Source organism: Heloderma suspectum, chromosome 2 (assembly GCF_057233095.1).
Source record: "Heloderma suspectum isolate Gila_16-S chromosome 2, 16-S_ref, whole genome shotgun sequence".
In the NCBI taxonomy this organism is placed as follows: Eukaryota; Metazoa; Chordata; class Lepidosauria; order Squamata; family Helodermatidae; genus Heloderma; species Heloderma suspectum.
Window position 1 is genome coordinate 277,716,452 of NC_139459.1, and position 20,485 is coordinate 277,736,936.

Consider the following 20,485-nt stretch of genomic DNA (forward strand, 5'->3'; position numbering starts at 1 on the left):
CTATGAGTGTGCGGTTACCAAGAGAGACTATTTATTCATGGTATTTATATACTGCCTTTCTGAAACCAATCAAGGTGGTACACAAAACAATCTACTAGAATAGGTGAAACTGGTTGGTTACGTTTAGCCTGGCCACTTCTAGATTTGTGAATGGGAGGCCTCTTCCCCAATCCCTTAGGGATGTGCTAATTGAGTCTGGGGTGATAAATACAAGCACGCTAAATCTATGTAACAGTCAGCCTGTGCTGGAACAGGGTCTGAAAAAGAAGCAGAGAAATGACTTTGCTTTCTGTAGGAAATCCTACGGCACTATGAGTTTCCCTAGAAATCTAATGGGGACCCAGGATTCCGTTTCCTTAGAAGAAGATCAATGGAGACATATGCTGTTTCTGTGATATACGGTTTATTTACACATACATATAGGCTAAGCATAAGAAGGGGGCTCACAGCATTAACCCTGCAACAGATTCCTGGCCCCCATCAGATTATATCACAGTCAAGCACTGGAACCCCTGAAACGTCCCACTGCTTGGAAGTGGGGTGCACCCATGTAACAATAATTCTAAGTTCCTGCCAACAAGAACTTTATTTGTCACCTTGGGGACTCTTTACAGACACAGGCTTCTGCTATTCAAATGGATCATCTTTAACAGGGCCATTGGTATCCTCCTGAATGTTCTTTTAAGGGGTTCAGTTCAGGGTTATTCCACTTTGTCCTCTTCCCAAACTAGCTGACATTTTCACAGTACTTAACATTCTGCATCAGACACTTGATTAGGATCTGGTGGAAACATGCTGCAGACACACAAGAAATACGTGAGGTTCTGTTGGCGGCACCCATAAAACCTGTCCATTTCTGTCTCCCTTTTCTCTGTTTTGGTCCAGTGTTTGTCCTGGTGCTGCAATCCCCACACTGCTGATTAACTCCCACCCAAAGACCTTTGCTTTATGCTGTATTGATCTGGGACTGTTTGCTTTGCTTGAAGCAGAGCACAAACCTCGCCATTTCATCCTTGTCTGGGCACTGCCATGACATCGCTGCTGCCGCCTCTGCTGCTGCTGCTCTTTGTGGTTCTTCTGAGCCCAGCGGAGTCGTTCCCGGTGAGATCCCAGCACATCCGTTTAACATCTGTTTGATCTCTCCCTTTCTGCTGAGGTCCCCCCCTAGGTCCATTATAGTTTATACCCAGATCCCAGGCCCCATGAAAACATTCACAATTGAGATATGCAGTTTGTCCACTAGATAGATGAGACGTTTGTCCCTGGTGTGGGCATCAAAGAGGAAGGGCAGAGGGAGGCCACAGTGGTTGGTAAGGTATGTAAGATGAAGAAGGAGCAAGGAAAGGCTCAAAGTCATGGGGGATGAGGTGCAAAGCTTGCTTCCTGCCCCCCAATGCCCCCTAATAGTTCAGGCCCATTCTTGGGGCTTGGGATTTGCAGGACTGAGAATTGTGAGGCATGATTCTCAGCAGCCTTCTTCCTAGTCTATTGTGTTATGACTCAAGGAATATATAGTTGTTACTCAGATGTTCCAGGGAACCCAAATATCCACTGAGAAGAAATTGCATAATTTGGGTCATTCCCCTCTATTTCCATTGCTGTTTGAAGTCCTGTATGAAACTGTGCGAAAGCTCTGTGGGTTCGTACCCTTGACATCACCGGAGAATGGCGACGCATTCCTATCCCCCTCCTGAGGCCTACGCAATTCCGAAAAAATGTGAAAGGTTTTTAAAGTTTTTACATTTCGGTTTCTGATTACAGAAACTGAGCATTCTGCTCCGTCCTGCTACCATGGAGGCCCTCATGTAGCCTTTTAAAAGGTCAGCCTTCTCACCCACCCCCAAAACACTACACACATGCACACAATCCCAAATAAAACTGGGAAAACATGGGAAAACATCTGCAAGGCTACCTCCTCCCTCACAATATTGCCCAACCATTTTGTGAACTTTTTTTTTAAAAAAGGTATCATTCTAAGATACATATTTCCCTCTCCTGCACAGGAGATGTGTCTATTGTGCTACTTAAAAAGCAAACAAGCAATCCTGCTGCAGTAAGGCCACTACCTACCCCCCCCCCCATATATTTTATGGGCCATATAATATTGAGATGGGGACTCCTCAATCTGGTGCCTGTTCATTTGTGTGGAGCCATAAGAGCTAGAGCATCTCCCTCACTCCTATCCATCGTGCTGTGGGCACCCTATGAGAACAGCAGTCATCTCTTTTGCTTTGGTCGCTGTTGCTTCCACTCTTCCAAGCTCCTCTTTCAAGCTCTTTTCAAGCTCAGCTGGGCTTCTGGGCTTCAGCTGAAGAATGGAAGAAACTTTCTAGGACAGCAGGGAATGCTGATCAAATTTGCAGATGACACAAAATTGGGAGGGATAGCTAATACTTTGGAAGACAGAAACAAAATTCAAAGTGATCTGGATAGACTGGAGCGCTGGGCAGAAAATAACAGAATGACATTTAATAGGGACAAATGCCAAGTTCTGCACCTAGGAAAAAGAAACCAAATGCACAGTTACAAGATGGGGGATACGTGGCTCAACCACACTACAAGCGAGAAGGATCTTGGAATTGTTGTCGATCACAAGCTGAATATGAGCCAACAATGTGTTGTGGCTGCAAAAAAGGCAAATGCTCTTTTGGGCTGCATTCATAGTAGCATCGCTTCCAAATCCCGGGAAGTACTAGTTCCCCTCTACTCAGCACTGGTTAGGCCTCATCTGGAGTACTGTGTCCAGTTCTGGGCACCACACTTTAAGAAGGATGCAGACAAACTGGAGAGGGTTCAGAGGAGGGCAACAAAGATGATCAGGGGACTGGAAACAAAGCCCTATGAAGAGAGACTGAAAGAACTGGGCATGTTTAGCCTTGAGAAGAGAAGACTGAGGGGAGATAGGATAGCACACTTCAAGTACTTGAAAGGTTGTCGCAGAGAAGAAGGCCAGGATCTCTTCTTGATCATCCCAGAGTGCAGGACACGGAATAATGGGCTCAAGTTACAGGAAGCCAGATTCCGGCTGAACATCAGGAAAAACTTCCTGACTGTAAGAGCAATACGACAATGGAACCAATTACCTGGGGAGGTGGTGGGCTCTCCCACACTGGAGGCCTTCAAGACGAGGCTGGACAGCCATCTGTCAGGGATGCTCTGACTTGGATTCCTGCATTGAGCAGGGGGTTGGACTCGATGGCCTTGTAGGCCCCTTCCAACCCTACTGTTCTGTGATTCTATGATTCTATGACCCTGTAAGCTTGCTGTATAGGCCGCACAAGAGCCTTCCGTACTCCTCCCCTCCCCACACCCCATTACAGCACCAATGTACAAGCAGCCCAGAGATTTTACAGATAGATCATCTGTTTTTGCTTAAACCAAGAGTGTATGGCAAATGACAGATCAATGGTAACACAAATACAAAACTAAAATACAGCTTATAAACTATGTACATCATCTAAAAACAAATAACAACCGAAAAAAGGAATGCCCTGGGCATCACAGCTACTGCTTTATTGAATGTCAGCTCCAGGTTTTTGAGGTCCCTGGTCCTCAACGGGCCCCCTCCTTCTGTGAGTCTACTTTCTCACTGCCATGGTCACCAGCTGCTACCCTAAAACCCATTTGCATTCATATGCAAATTTAACTGATTAAAATCCATATAATGAATCAACTAATTAAACATCTCTAATAGAAAATGAAATAAAAATTGCTAACAAGATTTGTTAAAAGACTTACCCATCCATCATGAGATTATATGTACCCCCTTACAATTTAGAGGTCTTGTAGGAGGAACTAGGCAGGATAGACATTTAGGTGGGAACTAGGCATGGGAGTGGAGATTGGACAGAAAGCTTTTAACGATGTATAGGTAGATAATCCTACAGAGCTCACTACAGGCCAATTAAATGCAAGCCCATCAGCAGGCTTCGAGGTGTTTTATGTCCCTGGAAACCCTCTCTTCAGAATGGAGGTTGGTTTGCAAAGAATGAGAAAGAAAAAAATGCCTGGGCTGGTACGTATGGACTGCGCTGCAAAAAGAAGCCTATGCTGCTGCAACAAAGCCATTGATTTTTGTTTTTCTCACAGCATCTACATCATAAGCCACCCAGGAGGGAGCATGAAGGTGAGTTTCATATCTATGTGTTTGTGCTGGACAAGGAACAGTAGCCGCAGGATGAACTCTTAGAACAACCTCCCACAGCCTGGTGCCCTCTGGGTGCAGTGGACTACAACTCCCAGAATTCCTCAGTCAGCTGGCAGGGTGTTCTGGGCATTGTAATCCAACACAACTGGAAGGCACCAGGTTGAACAAGGCTGTCCTACGTTTTCAAAGGCTGGCACCATGCCAGGCCTTGCCAGATCACCAAAGAAAGCGCCCCCCCTGCTTACATACCACCACAAAAGGACAAAAGATTTCAATGAAATGTGCATGTGCTAGTTTAATTGTATAGGTGCAAACCTAGAAATAACTACTATAATTTAGGTAGAAATTACCTAATTTCTAAAGTATACCTATAGTTTAGATAGAATTACTATAATTTAGGTAGAGACCTGTGTACCTTGCTCAGTCTGCTGTCCAGGTTCTAACTGGGGATGGCTGACTTCAGGGCCCCTGCTCCCCTTTCTCATGGTTCTTTATCTCTTAACCTGGCTTGGACTGGGCAGCTCTGGAAACGGGGGATGCCTTCAGGTAGAGGAATGTTCTCTATGAAGTAAGACACATGGCTGCCCTAGTCCTCCTTGCCAGCTCCTGATTTAAGGGGGCCCTGACAAAGAGCCCTCTGGTGGGCCACAACCTCCTTGGGTGGGCCCTAGAAGTGGGCAGCCGCAATAGTCCTCTGAGCAGCACCAGGCAGATGGGTCTAGCCTCCGGGTTAATTTCTCACTGTACCCCTGATTTAGTATTGTTTGGGGGCATTGTGGGAAATTATCATGGCATCCAGACTGAGCTGCCCAGCGACTGCTTGGAGTGCCAGCCAGGAAAAAAAGTTAAGGTGGGCCTGGGGCAGGAATGAGTGGTAAGCCCTTGCTGAGGTGCTGGAGCCGTGGAAGCTGCCCAGGAATGGCAGGAGCTGATGCCAGTCCATTTCTCGACACACCCACACACCTCACAGTTAAATAGTGCAATAGTCGTTTGCCAAAGATGTGAGGGAGTGAGAGCCTTGTCATTGCAGGACTGATAACCATTCTGTGGGGAGAATGGAGTATTCACAGCTTTTTTAGTTTTAAGCTGTGTAGATGTTTTCGCTTGAGCATTGGAGAGGTGAGCTCACATTTTAGAACTGAAGTGGGGCAGGGTTGGGTGGGGAGTTTCACACCATGGTAAAGGGCTGCTGCAGGGAAGGGAGTATTCTGTTGGTATTTGTCAGTTTCTGTTTTCAGTGTAACAGGCTACATAAATACTCCCACTGGAGTGGAACAGTGTAGAACACTGGAGCACTCACCATCTACTGGGGGAGCAAAGGGGCAGGGGTGTGTGTGTGTGTGTGTGTGTGTGTAAACAAACACCTCTCTAAAAAGCATAAGTATGACCTGCAACAAAATGTTACGTGTAGAGGGTTGCAGCCAGCCACACCTTCTTCCAACAAACTTCCTTTCATTCCCCCTCACAGAATCATAGAATAGTAGGGTTGGAAGGGGCCTATAAGACCGTCGAGTCCACCCCCCTCAATGCTCAATGCAGGAATCCAAGTCAGAGCATCCCTGACAGATGGGTGTCCAGCCTCGTCTTGAATGCCTCCAGTGTGGGAGAGCCCACCACCTTCCCCACAGTTTTCTCTGTTCCCCCACCCCAACCCGGCATCAGTCAGTCTGTACTATGCCCACTGAGCATGTTCAGTTTTCATTGGGCTCCTGAGGTCCCTTCCTTATATATTTTTTCTTTTTCTTTTTTTTAACTTCTGCAAACCTTGGGGTTCCCCCAGGCCTGCTGATTCCTTCCTCTTGTGCGTGGATGGTGCCATTTAGACTACATAAGTCTTGGCATTCAGAGATGGAGCTTGCTGTTAGTATATATGATGATATGATGTGATATGATATGATATGTGAGAGAGGAGCGTGTCACTGTTGCCATGGATATCAGCCTTGGTTCCCCTTGACTCTCTCTCAGCCACGTTGCATTGCAACCTGAGATGGCTGCCGTAGCTTGGGCAGGTGAGGGGAATGACATATAATGAGGCAAAATGTTTCATCTGTTGCTGGGAAAATGTGATCTCCCTGCAACAGAAGTGCTCCTATGAGGAAAAAAGTCTGGACCCTGTGAAACAATGGTGCAACAACTGCATGAAAAATGTAAGGCCCTGAGAGTCTTCTGTCACTTCCAAAGGCTCATGAAGGTGACCAGAAGCAGGACAGTCTTGCTAGGTGACCAGGAGGAACAGGAGAGAGCTATATATCAGCCTTTATATTTCCCTCCTTCTCGGGCCTGTATGCAATGGAAGCAGCCCATCGTCTTTTGCCTTGCAGAGCATGCATCCAGTGAGGAGCCCTGCCATTTCCCTTTCCGCTTCCAGCGCAAAATCCACCATTCCTGCCTCCAGAGTAGAGTTCGTTCTCGGCTCTGGTAAGCATCTCTTCACCAGACAGAGCCAGGGCCGTATGGAGAGAGTGAACTATGGTGCATGCTGGGAGGGAAGAGGGGACACATCGGGCCTTGAAGGACCTTTAGGCTGAGGTATGCACAGGAACTTGCAACTTCCCATTTTGGCTTCTATGTGTTCCTTCCATGACACAAGACTCTTTCCTATCAGGTGCGCCACCACAGAGAATTACGACCGAGATGAAAAATGGAGGTACTGTGGGAAAGAAGAGAGACTAACAGGTGAGTCAGTGTTGGAAACTGGAGATGTCAACCAGTCTTCAGCTGGACTGGAGTGATGGGACAGTCGCCACCAAGTTGTGTATGTTGTCCTCCAGTTGTTAAGGGTTGCAATGGTCTCCCAAAAAACAAGTCTTGAATTGCTTCAGCTACCAGCAGTGTCAGGCTTTACAGCCAATGGCATGGCTGCCCAGTCCTTACTGCGGTGTCTACATAGCCCAAAGACTAAGACTTCTAGCCAAAGGCTGACCCTTGGCTTCTTTTTGTAGGACACTGTGACCCTAACCCATGCCAGAATGGTGGTGTCTGTGAAGCTCGGAGAACTGGGTTCCATTGCATCTGTATAGCCAGTTTCCATGGGAGACGCTGCGAGAAAGGTACCAGAGATTGAGCTCTGGAGCTGTTGATCTGGTTTGGCTCTTTGATGGCCTAATCCTTGCCATGGGCAGGTGTCTCCCTTGGCACCATGGCCAACTAAAAAGCCTTTTTATACTGGGGCAAACATGCTCTCATTACTCTCCTCCCTGAGGCCAACAGCCCAGCCAGTAATGCATTGGATCAAATGGCTTAGAGCCATGCCTCCATTATAAAAGGGGCTGCTGAACTTCCAGAAGCTCATACCATCAGTCAGGGTTGGTAACTCAGCTCCTTATCCTTCTGGTACCAAATAACTAAAAATCAGCATGGAGATTTTTATGATGTACTGGGATGCATAAGGAGCCTAAAGGCCATTTTCTAAGGCATGACATCTCCTATTGATGGCCATGGAGGCCTCCTATAAATGGAGGCTTGTAGATGCTGCCTTTTTTGGCCCATTTCCAAAGGGCAGGCTGGCTGCACCAGGTATGTTCAGAGATAAGAGTCACCCCATGACCTTGCTTTGCAGAAAGCTGCTTTGGAACACGAAGACAGCTACACATTGGCAGGAAGGACACCTGGCTGCAGTACCATCTGCCTACTGGACTGGAGGAGTGCCATTGCAAAGGAAAGAAGATTGACTGCAAGCGCGTTCATGAAAAGGGTCAGAGCTGGGCAGAAACAGGCTACAAACAAAAGGGAGAGATTGAGCCATTCGTGCAGCCCTTGCCAACCTGGTGCCCTCCAGTTATGCTGGACTGCAACTCCCATCATTGCCAGTCAGTATGGAAAAGCATGCTGGCAGGGAATGATGGGAGTTGCAGTCCAACACATCTGGAGGGCACCAGGTTGGCAAGGACTGCATTAGTGGATGGGGAAAGCCAAAGCAGCTATTGTTCCTGTCAGATGAGGTAAGGCCTCCAGTGTGGTCAAGAGATTGCCTGTGCTTCATTGGAAGCAGCTACCTACCCTACCACTAAAAGGTAGTTTCTAATTCATACTCCTACCAAAGTCTGACAGCACAAAGTTTCATCGCTGAGTATCATCCACTATATCATAGTTCTGATTATTTCCAGGACCTAAACATTTTCAGAACTAAACATTCCATGCAAGTGCATGTAGCAAAACAGTAACCATTTTTTTTTAAGGAGAAAAACCTCTCTGGGAATCTTTGATTTGGAGTGCAGATATCTGAATGGAGAGGTACTTAATCCTTTCCCTGCCTACCTCCACTTCTCCGCTCCCGCTGCCTGAAGAAGCTTTTTCTCTTTAAAAAATTAAAAAAGGCTGATGGAATTGTGTTACATGCAATTGCACGAATGGTGTAGTTAGGCCCTTAATATCCCAATAGTATTACTTATAAAACATTTGAATCACACTTTGTATAAATTAGTTCATCCGAACAATTCTTCATCAAAAAGGCTTATATTGCGAGAATTCTACCACGCATGTCCTATAGCAATTGCTTTAGAATCAACTGTAACAGAAGAACTTTTGACAACACCGGCCTTGTTGCTGTTCTCAGTGTCATGCCTTCCCTTGATTGTCATCACCGTATTTCCAAATGGTTAGAACTCTTGTGATCTTTTGAACCCCCCTAAACACATGCATTCTTCAAAACAAAAGGTAAATTCTTGCAAGCAGTTGTCACTGGTTTATTGCAATGAAAGTTCTATTATCCAATGGTGTAGTGGTACATTTTGAAGTGCAGGAGGCCATCGTGACAGCCGTGCCCTCAAGGAAAGTCTGAAAATGTAGGCTGCTGGGTTGATCTATTATAATGTATTTACCCCAAAGAGCAGTAGTACATAACATAATGGCCATTTGATCATAGGATCAGCTGACAGTCATAGAACAGTGAGCTGGCAAAGGTTGGTGTACTGGTTAGCATGTTGGACTTTGGCTGAGGAGAACAGGGCTCATATCCCTGATCAGCCATGTGACCTTGGGCCAGTCTCTGTTTGAGCCTAGCCTGCTTAACAAAGGGATCATGGCCCAGGGCAGACCTGTCTTCCTACCCCTCAAGCTTACAACACTGGCAAAGACTGTGCCAGTGGATGATGTACACAAAAAAAAGTACCAGGACTCCCTCATGTTCTGGTTCCATTACATCACTATCATTTTCTTTCTTATTTTAGAGCAGGGGCGGGCAACTTGTGGTCCTCCAGATGTTTTGGCCTACAACTCCCATCAGACCTAGCCAGCATATCAAATTGTGAGGGATGATGGGAGTTGTAGGCCAAAACATCTGAAGGGCCACAAGTTGCCCACCCCTATTCTAGAGTCTATACAGTTTATAATATAAACACCATCATGATCCTGTAGTTTAATCATAACATGATGGCTTCATTTGAGACAGAGCTCACAGAGACTAGCCACAGAGCCTCTTTCCAGTGCCAGAATTCAGTCTAGAGTTGCCAGCTGACTAGGAAAAAAGATGACTTGTTCTGCTTCTGTGCCTCTTGATCTGCAGATATTAGTATCTGAAGGTTTTCACAGCATGGAGATAAACCTTTCAGCTTGCTAATGTCGACTGCAGATGAAGCAACTGTTAAAGACACAGATGGGAGCAGAGGCCTGACAAAATGTTGGCAACTCAGTCCTGACTCCTTGAACTTAAAAAGCCATACTAAAGCAGACTGCTACAATGAGCATACATGTGGTATTAACCAAAGCCACCTTCCACACAGCTGGAGTTAAGGGCTGGGATTCCATGCCAGAAGGAGTGGTTTCCAGGGACTGAGCAAGCCCATCCTTGTGTCACTAGAGTTGCCTCATAGAACATAAGGCAAAGGAGATAAAGCACAGAGGGAGTGCAGACTTTGTCATCTCCCTGTGTGATGATGAGGCAAGAGGAATGGGGTTGTTACACAGTGAATGGAGCAGAAGGAATAGGTTTGTTCTTTAGCTGATGGGTCAGCAAATTAAGATTATCATAGATCACAGGTAGGCAACCTGGTGCCCTCTAAATGTTTTTGACTTCATCTCCCATAAGCCCTAGCCAGTATGGCCAATGTTGGAGATTATGGGAGTTGTAGTCCAAAAGGTCCGGAGGGCACTATGTTGTCCACCCCTGTCACCGACCATCAAAGCAGGGAAAGGGGAGTGTTATTAAGAAGTCACTAGACTGGTGGTTTCTCAACTGTACTTTATGTTCTTGAGCTAGACCTCTCTTCCTTTTGTCTCAGAGGAACTATAGCTTAGTTTTGTGTGTGCATGTTTTGTGTGCAAAAGGTGTCAGGTTCAATCCCTGGCACCAGTTAAAATGATCAGAAAAGGATGTACAAGATCCCTGCCTAAAATTGCACTTTCAGAGAAACTAACCCTCCATGGCAGAGTTCTGAGAGGTATGGCCAAACATGACCACTTCATGGCAATCTGGTTTCCCTTCATTGCATTTGTCAACACAGGGATGGTGGCCTATAAGGCCCCGATACCCCTCATTTTGGAGGGATCTAATTAAATGAGGGGTGGTCTAAGAACACTCTACTGTTAATGCAATTCAGACAAGAACACAGTTTCTTTTTGTTTGAATAGTTGCCCTTTATTGTATTTATTGACTATAAGCTCATTGTACTATGCACAATATATAGAAGAATAAGTTAGTGTAACACTTATTACTAGAGATCTACCAGACTGATTTTCCTCATTTTTGTTTTAAACTGAAGATTCAGCAGTATAGATGTGCAGAAAATTTTGAAACTTTGAAAAAGTTCAAAGATTGAATTTTAATAGCAAAACAGTGTATTTATTGGCTCTGTAACAGTCTCCTATTACTCTACAGTTCAGTGGCGCTTTATTTGCTCCACACCAAATAGCACCTGATCTGAAATCATGTGTTTTCAAACTGAAACTTAAAGAAATGCTAAATGATCTTTTTAAAAAGAAGTTCATTGCCTCTCCATCATCAAAGTTCAAGTTATTGACACTGAATGCCAAGGACAACATAAAAATGGCTTCACATTTACCCCTAATGTTGTTTTCCCAGAATGATTACAGTACATTTATTTTACACTTTTATTTTAAGTTTAATAAGTCAGTTTATTCTTTTAAAAATTACATCAGTGCATCCTGTGTAAAGTTGTTCCAGTCACAAGGGAAACGGCCAAACGTATTTGCATCCAATCATTCCCAGACAACTAGCCCCTGTGGCAACAAGGGGTTTACACTAGTAATTAAATAAAACAAAGTAAAAAAAAAAGAGATCTCCACTTAAAGGCCATGGATGGAGAGAGGCTGCCAGCCAGAGTAGACTATATTGGGATAGGTGGACAGATTGTCTGTCTGACCTGGCATAAAGCAGCTTCCTATGATCTAAATTGCTTTCTCTGACTGACAGCATGTGCAACAAATCCTTGTTTGAATGGAGGCCACTGCACTGAGCTGGAGCATACCTGGGTCTGTGGCTGTCCTGAAGGATTTTCTGGGCCACTATGTGACATAGGTATGTTTGTAGATATTAATTAATGTACATGTATGCATATTTATAACTACCTAAGTTTGAAGCTGTGCTAAAGAGTGGGTGGTGAAATGGCCAGGTGGGAATGTATGTGTTGGCAAAAAAAAAAATTAAAAAGTGATACACACTGGGAAAGGTTATTCCAAGTATATTAATGTCTTATTCCTGAATTCTGAGCAGAATCCTACTACTCTATAAAGGAATCTGCACTGTATAGCTTCTAAAAGAATCAGCTGGCTGTGCTGCCACTGTTGAAATGCAAAGATAATGTTATGGATTGTTAGGAAAGGGATAGAAGACAATATAGAAATCAACACTGGAATACTTTGAGTACTATGTACAGTCTTGGTTCCCCATCTCCAAAGGGATATACATATACGCACACAAAGAATGTGTGTGGTGCAATGGATATGGACCCAGGGGACATGCAGATAAAGCACTAAGCTACAGCAGGTATGGGGAACATGTGGCCCTCCAGAGGTTTTTGGACTGTAACTCCTATCATCCCTCACTATTGGCTATGCTTGCTAGGGCTGATGGGGGTTGCAGTCCAACAGCATCTGGAGTGGGCACACGTTTCTCAGCCCTGAGCTACAGATTCACTTGGCTGGCCCTAAACCAGTCATCTCTCAGTGTCAATTTCCCATCTGTAAAACAGGACTTGCAATGACCCTACCCCACAAGGTTGCTCTAAGATAAGTAATCTAAAGACTGAGACATTCTTTGCCCTCTAAATACACTAAATACCTTAGAAATAGTAACGAGCATCATAACAGAACCCACTGAGGGAAAATAAGGTACAGATTTCCATCTATATAACAATATGTTAGTGAAGCGCTTATTACTAGAGAACTACCAGATCAATTTTGCTCATTCTTTTTTAAAAACTGAAGCTTGAGCAGTGTAGACATGCAGTAAATTTCAAAACTTCGAAAAAGTTCAAAGATTGAGCTTTAATAGCAAAACAGTAAGTTTATTTGTTCTGCAGCAAACAGTCTCCTATTGCTCTATGGTTCAGTGCCGGTTTATTTGCTCTGCACCAAACAGCACCTTATCTGACAGCACATGTTTTCAACTTCCTTTACCTGCATCCTCCCGCTTTCCTTTTTTCTGTTTCTATTTGGGTTTGTTTTTATTAGTTTTGCTTCACAGGCAGGCTTCATGGGGTACTGCAAGGCCTCAGGGTGGTTGGTAGGGGCAATGGCCACACTCACCCCCCCATTCTATGTTTCAAACGGAACGAATCAGAGAGCAAGGAGGGAGGGGCCGCTGCTGCTCCTCCCATGATGCCCTGTGCATGGGTGGGGTTTGTGTATTTGTGTGTGAGTACGTGTGTGTGTGTGTGTGAGAGAGAGAGAGAGAGAGTGAGAAGGGGTAGTGGGCAAGGTGACATGACTAGAGTAGGTAGGGCACAAGACTGGCACCATATTGGATAGCTCTGGCTCAGGGCAGGTGAGAGAAAGGTAGGATTTTTTCTTCTCTCCTCAACCCCATCTCACCTTTCGTTTTTCAGGCCCAGATGAATGTGGGGGTGGGGGTGAGCTTCTTGAGTGGGGGCTTGGAACACCCCCTTTCCCTGCAACAAAGGAGAGGTGGGTCTCTATGCTTTCATGTAATGGGAGGGGTTTCTTATTGGAAGGAGGGAGGCTAATTGTGTGGGTGAATGAGAGAGAGGGAGGTTGGAAGACCCTGTTTGCTATGGCGAGGGGAGGCTTGCTTTAACGTAGTGGGAAGAGGTCATATTATTGGGGTGCTCATTAAAGAGAAGCTGCTGTGGGACATAATTGGGAAATTGAGAGAGGAAGAGGGAGGGAAAGAAGGAAATGCCCCTGAAAATTGTTCCAGTCCCAAGGGAAGTGGCCAAACATATTTTCATCCAGTCATTGTCAGACTACTATTGCGACACAGGCTTTATACTCTTTATGCTAAAGTGAGAAACCATCTGGTGAAATTAAATGTGCAACGTGTTTCAGACAAACCAAAGGAAATACGTTGTTCACACAGAGCGCGCTCATCACAACAGCATTACTGGGTGGGTGTGTTTTTAAAGGACTAGATACATTCACAAATAAAGAGAATAACCAAGGCCCAACAATTAAGACGATGAGGGTGGCATGGGATATTGGTTGAAAGGAACTGCTGTTCTGGATCAGTAAGATTATATTATTCTTACATTCTTAAACAAATCCATAGTGAGATGGTGAAGAAAAATAGTCAGGCCCACTTTAAAACCAAATGTGTAGCAAAATGGACTACTCAGATCCCCTGGCATGAAGTGGTCAAGGAAGCTCTGTTCTGAAGGGGCGGGGATTATGGGGGAGGGGCACAGCAGTATGTGGATATTCATAATCTGTCAGAGAACAGGGGCAAGCACTGGTTAGGATTCCTGGAATTCAGCCTACGCTATGCCTGACTCGAGCCCCCTCTCCCAGTGCTAGCCTCCCTCTTTCAAGAAGAATTAGGCAAGAAGAAATCCAGGCCTGGTCCTGCCCTTTGGCAGAGTGAGGCAGCTGCCTCATGCTGAGGGGCAAGGAGTGGCAACAAGGTGTTGGAGAACAGAGCTGTGGGTGCCCCGTGGCCAGACCTGTGCCCCCTAAGCTAGCCTGCTGCCCCAAGCAGCAAGAGAGGACTCTGTCTCTTTGCCAATATTGAAGTCAGGTTCAGTAGCAAGTCTAGTCTGCTTTTGTATGTGAAATCAGGGGAAGATGCCATCCTGTCCTTCACCTCAGGCAGCAAAATGTCTCAGGCCAGCCTTGTGTGCTGCTCAGGAAGCCTGAAGGAAGGTTATGGAAGATAAGGGTATCAATGGCTACTAGTTATGATGGCTATATGTTACCTCCAGTTGCTGGGGAACATGAACAGGAGGGTGCTGTTCTTGCCCTCATGTCCTGCTTGTGGGTGTCCAAAAGGCATCTGGTTGGCCACTGTGGGAAACCGGATGCTGCACCAGATAGGCCTTTCGTCTGATTCATCTTGGCTGTTATGTTCTTAAGGTGTGGTGGGCTGTGTATGCTCTAAGTATGGTGAGGAGTGGCTGTCTTCTTGGGACAGCAGAAACAGGGGCTTGAAAAGATAGCCTTCTTCGGGACCTCATGTTTTTCTTAGACACATGAGGCTCCATCCCTGGTCTTTTTATTTCCTAGACCACAATCAGACCTGCTACAGTGGGAATGGGCATCTGTACCGAGGCATGGCCCAGAGCAGTCACTCAGGGACACCCTGCCTGCCCTGGGACTCCCCCTTCCTGCATGACGAGTACTCCAGCAACTCCACCAATGCAGCCAGCCTGGGTCTGGGGTCACACAGCTTCTGCAGGTGAGCTGTAGGGCCCTTGTCATGGGTGGGCACCGTTAACAAGGGACACAGTAACAGGAGAGAGTGGAGGGGGCACGAGAGGTGCATCTGGGGCAAAGGGCCCAGGGATGGGAAGGGCCAAAGAGCTGCACCCAGAGAGTGGGGCAGATGAAGGGTAACAGAAATGAGGGGAGTGGGGAGGCTGCTGAGTGCTGGTCTTGCTTGAGAGAGGACCAGTCGCTTCCTTTGTGCAGAAACCCAGATAACGACAGCCAGCCATGGTGTTATGTGGTGCGAGAGAGGCAACTCACTTGGGAATTCTGCAATGTCACCCGCTGTCATCTCAGAACTGAAGGTAAGGCCCGTATCATTCTCCTTGGAAGAACTGGGGTGTGGCTGAAGCCCAGAAATGAACAGGCCAGGTTTCTTTCTCCACAGGTGACACAGTAAGACTGGAAATAGGAACATATTCGGAAATGGAGCAGATGTTCCCAGACATGACTGTTAGTAGCACCCAGGGCGTGCAGTCCCCAGTCTTCGTGACCATTTTCAGTGTCCTGCCTGAGTCTGACTCAGCTCCAACTTGCAGGCAGCGTTATTCAAAGATCACCTCCTCACGCGCCCGCATAGTGGGAGGCATGGTGGCGCTTCCTGCTTCCCATCCCTACATGGCTGCCATGTACATCGGGGAGCGGTTCTGTGGAGGGAGCCTCATCACCTCCTGCTGGATCCTGACAGCTGCACATTGTTTGGAGTACAGGCAAGTCTTGTTCTCTTCTCCCAGAGCATGACTGGGCCTGCCTGCTGGGGACAGCTAGAAAGAGAGTCTGTTGCTGACTCTAGAGAATCTAGCTGGGATCCATAAAAGGCTCTGCTGACTGCAAGGTTTGTACCGTAGGCCAGATGTGTCCACAGTTTCAGTGGTGCTGGGCCAGACCATCTACAAGTCCAACCCTGAAGCCTCCCTGAAACTCCAAGTACAGGAGTATCTGCTGCATGAGAATTATTCTGATATCACCAAGCACCATGACATTGGTGAGCATCTCTTCCTTTGTTTCCTCCATCTTCCCGTATGGTGCAGCCAGCCCAACCTGTGCCATCTGGCTAATCTTTCCCAAGTCCAAAAGGTCCACATATGTATTTCAGGTGTATTAAAGGGCAAGGTGGTCCCCTTCTTAGAAGAACTGCAAAGCCCTAATCCATGCATTGCAGCCCGAGGAGGGAGCGGGAATGATCAGGCTGCAGTTTGGCAGGCCAGAGGTGTGCTTAATATGCCTTGCAGCAGGGACTTTCATTTCAGCCTGAGGCTCTGTTCCCAGGCCAGCCAGGCTCCATCAAGAACAATAAAAGCTTCCTTCAGTCCTCTCTCTGCCTGCCTGCAATCCCCATCCCTGAGCCCTGATTCACTGCTAACCTGCTGTCCTGTACCCTCTCCAGCACTGGTGCGGTTGAAGGAGAAGGCACAAGGGCGCTGTGCTGAGTTTTCGCGCACCATTTCCCCTGTTTGCCTGCCTGACTCCAAGGAGACAACGCTTGCCACTAGCAAGAAGTGCCAGATCGCAGGATGGGGACGTACACAAGAAGGTGTGAAGGAAGTGGTCCAAAACAGACATGAAGACAGGACAGGCCTTGTTCCTGTTCCATAAAGAACAAAGCCTGCTGGCTGGCTGCCATTCCCTATCATGTGCCCTGCAGAGTTTTGTTAGGGGACAGAGAGGCTGGTGCCTCGTATTCTTCCCCGTCCCTCCCTTCTCAGCCATTTCCAAAATGCCCACTAAGAACATAAGAAGAGCCCTGCTGGATCAGAGCAAAGGCCTACGTATTCCAGCATTCTGTTTGCACAGTAGCCAACCAGATGCCCCACAAGCAGGACATGAGTACAATTTGGCACCCACCCCCTTTTGTTCCCAAGCAAGCAACTGTCTCTGATCCTGGAGGTAATATAAGCCATCATTTTGTAGGAGGCAAAACAAGGTACCCCACACCTCCTACAACTATTTCGTGTCTTTTCCATCTTGATCTACAGCAGAGGTAGGCACCTTTGGGGCCTCCCAGGGGCCAGTTTCAACCCCCCCGGGGGGTACACCCCATCACTGCTGCCGAGTATGCACCCATCCACTGTCCCGCATACATACACACACATACTCCCTTGGACACCCTTGGGTGCCCCTCCATGGACCACGTGTTGCCCATATCTGGTCTATAGAGTAAAGGAGATTTCATGAACAGTCATATCAGCAGAGGCAGTCCACAGAACCCAGCTAAAGTCTTCTGTACAAGAGAGATTGCTTTAGGCTGCCAGCAGATTGTGGAGCTAAAATGTCTAGAGTTCCCTCTACGGTCATAAGGCCAATGCAGAAGACAGGTCCAGGTCATCTTAAAGAGAACCATTCCTTCCCAGCCACCCAGATGCCCAGCACTCTGTAATATAAATTGGGGTAACAGGCCACATGCATGTTCTGATGCATTTGTTCACTGGAGCCCTGTTCTTTCCCTGCAGGAGCTGACAAACTCTCTATGAATCTGCAGGAGGCAGATGCGCCTATCCTTCCTCAGGAGCAGTGCCGTGCCCAGAAGGTGCACGGGAACCGCATTACAGAAGGCATGTTTTGTGCTGGATACATGCATGGGATGTCTGATGCGTGTCAGGTGAGTTTATTGTGAAGTGATGGCAGCACAGGGAGGCCTCTGACACACAGTGCAGCCCAGCCTTTTGGTGGACCCAGCAGGGCTGGCGCCAAGGGTTGGCATAGTTGGGCACCTGCCTAGGGCCCACACTCCAGCAGGGGGTCCACTAACGAGGGCCCTTCCTCTTCACCATTGCAACCTGCTTGTTCACCTTCCTCTCACTCTGGCCACTGCCTACTTGTTCACTGGCTCTCTGCCTGTCAAGCAAAGAAGTGGTAGCCGTAATGAGAAAGAGGATGAGGAGCAAGAGCGGCTGGTGACAATGGTAGTGAGAAGGTGGACTCAGTGAAGGAGGGGGCCCATTGACGGTGTCTTGCCGAAGGGCCCTCTAAAACCTGGAGCCAGCACTAGGGCTAGCCAAGTTTGCTAGTCAATCTTCTTGCAACCCCCCATCTAACCACACATTCAGAGCCCCCTGGTCAATCTCTGCATCAAGCCCTGGATTCATCCTGTGTCCCAAAATGCACTTTGAAGAACAGTGAGTCTTCCATACTGTAGCCTAGAGTTTTCCCTGCAGCATACCCCAGGTCCGACATGCTAGATTACTCCTTGACAAGAGACCTTCCTCTGCAGTACTGTTTCTGTATTTGAGGCCCTCAACTACTCCCACCACAATCCCAGCCAGTCCACCCTTCTCTCTGTACTCACACGAAGGTGCCTTGAAAACGATTGGCCTGCTCAACTCCTCAATAGCTGCTGCAACCAAAACCCACAGATTAAAGAGAAGGTCAAAACTGCCTTGTTAAAGCTGTGAGCGCCGGAGAGGTGTAGCGGTTAGAGTGTTGGACTAGGACTGGGGAGACCCGGATTCTAGTCCCCACTCTGCCATGAAGTTCACTGGGCAACGTTGGGCCACTCACTGACTCTCAGTCTAATCCACCTCACAGGACTGTTGTGAGGATAAAATGGAGAGGAAGATCATGCATGCCACCTTGGGCTCCTCGGAAAAAAGGCAGGGTATACTTGAATGAATGAAAGATTGGCATTAGCAGGACCTTCTGGGTCTGACAGAATACATGCACATTGTTCTCCTCTTACCTGCCCCTCTCAGCCCCTCGTACACAAATTTCTTTCCCATGCATGGATATTTGGGCCACCCTTTACAGCAGACATGGTCAGACTTCAGGGTTTGGGGTTTGGTTTGGTTTTTTTATGAGATCAACCAACCTGAGCCAGGTGCAAGATAGTGGCTTGGGGACAGGGGCGCACAGCCCATTAACTATGGTACCCTATGAGTCATATAATGAGGAGGCTTGTATATACAAGTCCAAATCTACATCTGAGATCAGCGATTCAGCCAAATTTAGTAGGGAGGACCTTTTATGTGGTTACTACTGCCTAACACCTGTAAGTCTGATCTACTATGAATCATCCGCCAGTAGATCCCAAAGTATCTTCTGTCTGCCACTGCTTTACAGTTTGATCAGCCTCTGCACATACACTTTCTCCCCTTGCCGAACAAAATTAGCCAGAAATGCATCTCCGCTCACCATCAGTGGTTGTTAATACAGTCTTTCTCCTTAACTGCTAAGCTCCTCTTGCCAGGTGGACAAGAAAAGGTTAAAATGACATTGATACCTAGCCCCCATCTCTCCAATGGACCAAAATATGCCCTCACCTCAGGTGGGCAGGTGCGGGAGCCAGACTGCATTAGGTTGTGATAGCAGCTGACAATCAATTAATGAAGAGAAGATACTCCCCTGGATGCAGACATTTATTGCGGGTGCCCTGTCTAGTTTCACAGGTTGATCACGTTAGTAGGTGGTTGTGCTGCATCCTTAGATGACAACTATGTGTGAGGCTAAATATATTTATATATATATAAATGTATATTTTGTTTTGTTTCTCCTCCTACCTTACCAGTTTTTACTTCCCTATCCTTTATAATATTCTTTGGTTTACTATAACAGGCCAGGAAGAGCTCAGTGATCATTGGATGGAGCACTGAACTAAGCTGGCAGCCATCCTTTAAAAAATTATTCTTGTGCACCTCAAACTGCTTTGGGCCCCGGACAGGCACAGCAGCAATTCCCCAGAGAGCATAGAGGCCACAGGGCTGGCAAAAGTTCTGGTCACTTGCAACACCAAGTGACCAGAACCAGAATCCTGACATCCAAATGACAGCTCACTCATTACAGCTCTTGGAAGCTGAGGTAGTAGAGGGATTTGTAACAACTAGATTTAATGCTGGCCTTTTCTGATCTGTGCCCCACCCCCCGCCTCTGTGTCGCAGGGAGATTCTGGTGGGCCCCTGGTGTGTGAGGAGCAAGACGGGGCCATCCTACGTGGCATTGTCAGCTGGGGCACAGGGTGCGCACAGGTGAACAAGCCTGGGGTCTACACCGATGTTGCTTACTACCTTGACTGGATCAAAAGCAAGATTTATTAGCAAGCCTACAAGTCCAGTTCCTCTACAACCAAACCCAAAACCTGTGCAGGTGTCTTTTTGTTTGTGTGTGTGTGTCATGTTCTACAACTGTCATCGATCTTCTCGTTTTGTGTGCATGCCATTCCACTAGATAGACATTGAGTAAACAAAACAAAAAAAACCCCATCCTAACTGAGTTGTGTGTGTTGTCTACCATAAAATAAACCAGACATCAAGCAATTTAAGTCAATATAAGCCATCGTTACATGTTGACACTGTCTTTTCTGAGGAAAAGGGAGTACTGCACTAGTGCCACCTGGGATTGATTGGTTGCCTCACATCCTCACTAGGGTGGCCACCAACTGTTCTAATGCATTGGAAAGTCAGCCAGCTCTCTGCCTTGCTCTCTCCTGAACATCTCACATTTCTTCTCCATGCCTTAGTCCTCCTCATAGAGCACTGGCACATTTATCACTCTCGCTGTCTCCATACATCCCAT

The 20,485-nt window shown here is 46.9% G+C and overlaps 1 protein-coding gene across 1 annotated transcript; it reads left to right on the forward strand.

Moving 5' to 3' along the window:
• The first annotated feature begins 1,001 nt into the window (after positions 1-1,001).
• F12 (coagulation factor XII) lies at positions 1,002-20,243 on the forward strand. Its single transcript, XM_084839441.1, has 14 exons — positions 1,002-1,101; positions 4,090-4,126; positions 6,469-6,565; positions 6,753-6,823; positions 7,090-7,197; positions 7,707-7,841; positions 11,517-11,621; positions 14,780-14,951; positions 15,185-15,285; positions 15,369-15,690; positions 15,829-15,965; positions 16,368-16,514; positions 17,431-17,579; positions 19,852-20,243. The coding sequence occupies exons 1-14, from the start codon at positions 1,030-1,032 to the stop codon at positions 20,005-20,007; spliced, it is 1,809 nt and encodes a 602-aa protein (XP_084695567.1). The 5' UTR covers positions 1,002-1,029; the 3' UTR covers positions 20,008-20,243.
• The last annotated feature ends 242 nt before the right edge of the window (positions 20,244-20,485 follow it).

Coding starts and splice junctions, on each gene's coding strand:
- F12 (XM_084839441.1), top strand. CDS start 1,030: ATGACATCGCTGCTGCCGCCTCTGCTGCTGCTGCTCTTTGTGGTTCTT. Junction 6,566..6,752: donor AGAGTTCGTTCTCGGCTCTG/GTAAGCATCTCT, acceptor CTTTCCTATCAG/GTGCGCCACCACAGAGAATT. Junction 15,966..16,367: donor CACCAAGCACCATGACATTG/GTGAGCATCTCT, acceptor TACCCTCTCCAG/CACTGGTGCGGTTGAAGGAG.